Below are 5987 nucleotides of genomic sequence, written 5' to 3' on the forward strand. Positions count from 1 at the left end.
TCGAGGGGAGGCCTCACCTTGGTGGGCTCGGCCCAAGAAGGGGGAGGCTGGCCTGGGCACTAGGCCACGTGGGGGCGCGCGGTGCTGGGCCGCGTGGGGAGGCCGAGTCGGTGGGCCGCTGGGCCGGCTGGAGGCGCTCTGGCCTGCTGGCACTAGCGAGCAGCGCCTCGTCGTCCTCTCCCTCGCGCGACCAGAGGAGGGAGGCGCGGCTGCAGGGAACGGCGAAGGACGGCGGCACGGGGCACGGAGGGACCTCGGGGACGAGTGGATTCGGCCGGGATCCTCCGGATCTGGAGGGGGGAGGAGCGGCCGGTGCTCCGGCGAGCGCTCAAGGCGGCGGCCGGCAAGCTCCATGAGCACGGGAACCTACGGGAAGAAGGAGAGAAAAGTGAGGCCAAGAGGAGGAGATGACACTACAAGAAATATGCTCATACATGACGTTTTTAAGACGTCGTTGCTGAATTCGTCATAAAACCGTTTGAGGGGAGCAAATCTACATATAAATTACGATGATGTGAGCCAAAAACGTCGTAACCGCATAACATGAGATCGTCATAACTTTTACGACGATTATAAAAATGTCGTAACATGTTCTAACTATGTTGACATGTCACTCGTGGGTCCATTCTATGTCACACGTCAAACCCACCTAGTTTGTGAAGCAACCCACTATTCTCTCATTTAAAAAATTCTTGAAAAATTCTCATAAATACTTTGGATCATATATTCCTCAAGTTTGTGAAAACCCTTCCTTCCATAGTTCAAAAATAATTCAGCAATATTCATTTTCCTATTATGTTCACGTGTTTTATGTATCAAGTGTTATTTTGACATGCATTCCTTTCTGCAAATATTTTGGAGTATCTATGAAGAAATAGATACTTTTGTAACTAGAAATGTTTTTTGAAAAAAATAAGTAGCGAACTATGAGGCAGCTGTAGTTCAAATTTGACCTGCTTCGAGGTGAATCGGCACAAAGTTTTCTTTTTCATGAGAGGTGGATAAAAGCTTTTGACACCCAATCATTTGGTCAATTGTATATTAAATATGTACTAGTATTATAGAAAATTGATGGAGTTCAATTTTGCAGCAAATATTTGGTAGGTTCTTAAAAAACAAATTTTGCCACTTGGAAAATAATTAAAAATAACTAGAAAGATCAGAAATGCATACAAATTGGTCCTCATCTGTAAAATGTGGTCTAACTTTAATGAAAATTTATGTGATGTCTTTTTGAAAAACATTTTTGATAGATGCTTCACAAAATTCCTTTATTTTTAGTACTTGAAAACTATTTTAAATCAGTGATTTTTCGAACCAATCAGAACCTTTACATGGATCGATGACATGACGCACATCCATCCATCCATCTCTCCATCCCACATCCATCCATCCATCTATCTACAGAAAAAAAAAAGAGTTGAAAAAGAAATAACCCCACCCTAGCTCAGATCCCCCATCCAACCCTTCCTCCCTCGTCCCCATCTCCTCGGCGCCGCCGCCACCACCTCTTCCCCGTCCCGATCCCCACCCGATTCCACGAACCCCTCCCGATCCCCACCTCCTCCCCAATCCCCGAACCCCTCGTCTCCGGCGGCGGCAGCCATGGTGAAGGAACGCACGGGGCAGCGCGTCAGGCCCTACGTCCGGGGCACCATCCTAGCCTTCCCGACGCTGGACTCGCTCACGGCGTACCTCCGGCCGCGCCTCCCTGGCCCGGCACTCGCCTCCTGGGGATCCGCGCCGGGGACCAAGAACCTGCTCAACCTCTTCCTGGAGCTCTCCTGCGGCGACTGCACGCTGCTGCCCGCGGCCTCCTCCCCGCCGGCCCTCGTCATGCGCGCCGTCCACGTCGCCACCGTGCGCATCCGCAACCGCCGAGGCGCGCTCCTCCTGGAGACCCGGCAGCTGCTCTCTGACGGCACGCTGCGCCAACGGGCCGCGAGGCCGCTCTCGGAGAAGCTGCGCCCCGGGGTGATGCGTCGTGCCACTGTGGCTGCTGGTGCCGCTGTTACATCCGATTTCAGCAAGAACCAAGGGGACAACGTAGATTCCATTGACCAGGGAGGTGTTGAAGGACTGCAGGTTGGAGACTGGGGTGTTGCAATTGAAGATCCTACTGAAAGTGGCAACGCTGCCTGGGCACAGTCAACTGCCCAGATGGATCCACAAGTACCTGAATGAACTAAAAGGTAATTAGCCTATTTGCTAAAACGCATGTGCTTTGCATTAACAATTTAGTTGATAATTATGCATGCAAATGCCTGATCTGTTGGTATGCTGGTTTGCTCGGCTCATCAGTACTCAGTGTCTGCTGCGAAAACTGTGACTTATATGAAAAATGGATAAAGTCCATCAGTAGTTCTAGTTTGGTTCTGATTTAGTATTTTGCACGAAAAGTGATGATCCCACGCTCGGGCGACGAGTGTTCAATTGTATTTTCCAAATGAATAGATTGCAGAGCTACGTCCAACAAATTTCAAAGAAAAATGCAAGTGCATGTCATATTTGATTTTATATTTTTCTATCAAATATTCAAGGCATTTCTCTTGGATTGCAGAGCACGCCCTGTCCAGAGAGTTGGTGCTGGTGCGCTGGAGACGGCTATTAGGGCATATGTAGACAAATTGGGTGACCATGTAGTCCGTTGCTGCATTAGGTTTTCTTGGCTGTAAAAGATGGTTCCCAGGACGTCGTGTTTGGAGAGGATCGATGTACTGGAGCAAACGATCCGGGGGTATGTGGATAAGTTGGGAAAGCATGTTTGAGAGCGGATCCTACACAGCGGGGAGTGTGCTGCCGCAGCCTGCTATGCTAGATGCGGGGAGAACATCCCAAGCAGACCAGTGTCTAGTTTGTATGGAGTTTTGGCCAGTGTGGCCGCAGATACCTTTGGTAACGCTGTGGCAACTGAGAGCGAAGCCTGCAATGGATACATAACCTCTGCTACTAGAGTTGGAGACGCGGTGGACGGCGACCAGCTAGCTGTGATTCACGAGCGTAGCGAGAGTGACGATGCATCATCGGCGCAATCGATGGGAAAGATGGACGGAAAGGTAACACTAATCTATATCTGACAGGCTGTAAATACTTTGAATGTGGATTACGCCCGAATGAGTGAATAACAGTGAATAGTTGTGGCCGAAGCTGACACAGTGGAAGATAAGTGTAGATGTCGATAGCTTGAAGGGAGTGGTACTATAGTTCAGTGGAAAATTCATGAAATATTTGAATAATGAAACATGCATGTCTGAAAAATGCAGATACACAGTTTCTTATTTTCAGGTGCTGCATAGCGTCATGTTGCAGCATTGAATATGGGTTGTCATTGTTTATACGCAGTTGTTCTGAAAAAAAAACGAGTCTAATCTTAGAATGAAAATATGCATACCTTCAATTCGTGTATATTTCTTGCTATAGATTTCTTAGAATATGGAGCGAGTCCGGATGTTTACGGCTATTTTGGTAGCTACCCGGCCGTACTCGTCACGACGATAGCGAGATGACACAGGTAACGGTGACATTGCACCTTACGGTGCCTCTCCGTCTGAACTAACGGCTATGAGACTCACGTGGGTGCATTAAATGCAACAGTGGTGCCGCTTTGCACTGTTCCATAAATCAATTGATGCTATCGAATACACTTGAGTATACAACACCTGTCTCGCATCACGAGGAGAACTTATGGTCCAGATTTCGGGAGCAAGTGGACCTGAGAGCCAAAACAGATTTCCGCCTATTAGCACACTAGTAAATGCTTAGACCTCAAGATCATTATAATGCATCCTCTGTTATTTTCCTAATCAGAAAAAATAAACTGATTGCTTGACCATGTAGGTACAAAATTTCTTGTGACTTGTTCCCCTTGGGCTGGAACTTGAGCTTATCCTGAATTTATTTTTTTGAAATAGAACAATGCCTTGTGGTGTATGCTTATCAGACTAGTAGTGCCCTATTCCTATTTTCTTATTTTTTTGCGTAAGTCAGTATAATCGTTGCACTCAGTCTTGCCATGCATGCATGGATATGTATGGAGTGATTTGGGCATGTTGATATGTTCCCGTGAAGAGTACAGTTACAATGGATACAAATCTTCTTCTTCTTCTTTGTAGATGGCAGAATTAGTTCTTGTGTGGAGTACGCATAGGCTGGATGGAACTCTTTCTTTTGGTAAATGGCATGCTTTTTTGTTATCAGGAGGGTAAATTTTGAGCATCTCTGAATTTTGTTGGGCACTTGATACTGTTGTAACATTCTAATCAAACACTAGAACATTGTGTTATACTAGTATACTTCTAATGACATGCTTAGCAGATTTACCTTGTATTTAGAACTGGCCACTTTGAGAAGAATTTATATTATTTATCGACCAAATGTAGCAAACATTATCAGGAGGGTGGCTGATTTGAGTGGACCAAGCATAATCTTTTTTCCTCCATTGCAAAATGAACTCACACCTAACACAAGTGTGAATTTATCTATGTGTATTTTGTACCAGCTCCCAGGTTGCGCCGGTGCAGCGGCGACCTCAACCCATCTCACATCCTCCCTTCTCTCTTTGAATCCCTTACTCATTTGTTTGGTTTGCACAAGTTCCATGGATGGCAGTGACGAGGGGAATGACAACGACCGGGAGCCCGACGAGCTCCACGGCGGCGAGGCCATTCACCCCGACTTCCTAGACAAGATTGATCCCTCCCGCTCTGTTTTCCCCCAAGTTATTACTGCTCTGCTCTAGCCTAGTTTCCAGGAGGGGCTTCGCAAATTTATTCCCTTGTCTAGTTCTCCTGTTCTTGTTCTGAACTGAATGAGGATTATTCGGCGATCGACTTCCTTTCAAGTAACTTTCCACGAGGGGTTTCGCAACTTTATTCTTGTAACAGATCGACTAGTAGTGCCTTAAGCAACTGGTGACTGTGTGAAATGCACAGGTTGAGTGGGCTGGCTTCAAATTTTGTTGTTTGAACCATGGCTTCATGAAATTAAATAACATTTGTGATGATGAATGAATAAATCTCTAGATGCTCTACTGCTAGGCGTGTCCTTTGTGTGTGTTACTTGTAGATGCTCAACTATTGTCTAGGAAATTACATTGGTATTGATATGCATAGGATCAAGTATTTTGTTTGTTGTTCACTTTTGAGATGATTTGTTCCCTTGTAGAGTACAGACATGCTGGATACAACTCTTTTTTTGGTAAATGGCAGGATGCTTTCAATTTGGACGCTTGTTGCTCCAAATCCATTAAAGTTTAGTTAATTTGGTTGGAGAGGCCCATACATATGCGCCTCTAATTCTTTGCATATCATTGTGTTTTTATTTTGTCGGCAAAGAGTTTGAGATAAGGACGGTGTTACGATTCCAACAATTGATCTTCTATATTTACTGTAACTTCCATTCTTGTGTAGGAAGAGTGAGGGAGAGATAGAGAGGGAGCTTCTTCTATCCCCATCCATTCATAGCGCTACGATCACATTCCACACCGCCTTCTCTTTTTCATAGTAACCTTTAGATGCAGAAATTGTATTCTAGTAATATTTCAGAGCTATTGATTTGCTCCTTTCTGCCATCATTTGATGTATTATTTGAACTTCCTGCTATATGTTACTACCACTTCTTCTCTGTAAGTGTCAGTACCACTGCTCCATCCATTTATTAGTATCGATTGTTGTATTGTAGACTTAAAATAGTGTTGGTTCCTCTTTTATAGAAGCTCAAGTGTGAAGTGTGAAACCGTGAAGTGTGAACCCAAGTGTGAAGCTGTGAAGTCTTACTCAGTTTAGAGTAGCATATTGTAGCACATCTGTGTTGTAAAGATTGTAATAGATTTATTTAGTTTTATATTTGATCAATTTTATGTGTTCTTAGTTCTATTTGAAATTCATTCTTGGATTGAAAGTGGTCAAAAAGACAATATATTAGTATTAAATTTAGGTTGATTCTAAGTTTGTGATGTCACTTGTATTGGATCAGATATATTTGTGCCT

At 44.8% G+C, this 5987-nt stretch overlaps 1 protein-coding gene across 2 annotated transcripts; it reads left to right on the forward strand.

The window, feature by feature from the left end:
• The first annotated feature begins 1468 nt into the window (after nt 1-1468).
• Nucleotides 1469-5029, forward strand: LOC123444701. 2 transcript variants are annotated; one of them, XM_045121513.1, is made up of 2 exons: nt 1469-2192; nt 4499-5029. In XM_045121513.1, exon 1 carries the CDS (start codon nt 1606-1608, stop codon nt 2182-2184), a length of 579 nt encoding a protein of 192 aa, XP_044977448.1. In that variant the 5' UTR covers nt 1469-1605; the 3' UTR covers nt 2185-2192; nt 4499-5029. The 2 variants fall into 2 exon arrangements, with proteins under 2 accessions (XP_044977448.1, XP_044977447.1); XM_045121512.1 differs by lacking the exon at nt 4499-5029 and adding an exon at nt 2561-3278 and having other exon boundaries at nt 1487-2192.
• The last annotated feature ends 958 nt before the right edge of the window (nt 5030-5987 follow it).

Source organism: Hordeum vulgare, chromosome 3H (assembly GCF_904849725.1).
Source record: "Hordeum vulgare subsp. vulgare chromosome 3H, MorexV3_pseudomolecules_assembly, whole genome shotgun sequence".
NCBI classification, from domain to species: domain Eukaryota; kingdom Viridiplantae; phylum Streptophyta; class Magnoliopsida; order Poales; family Poaceae; genus Hordeum; species Hordeum vulgare.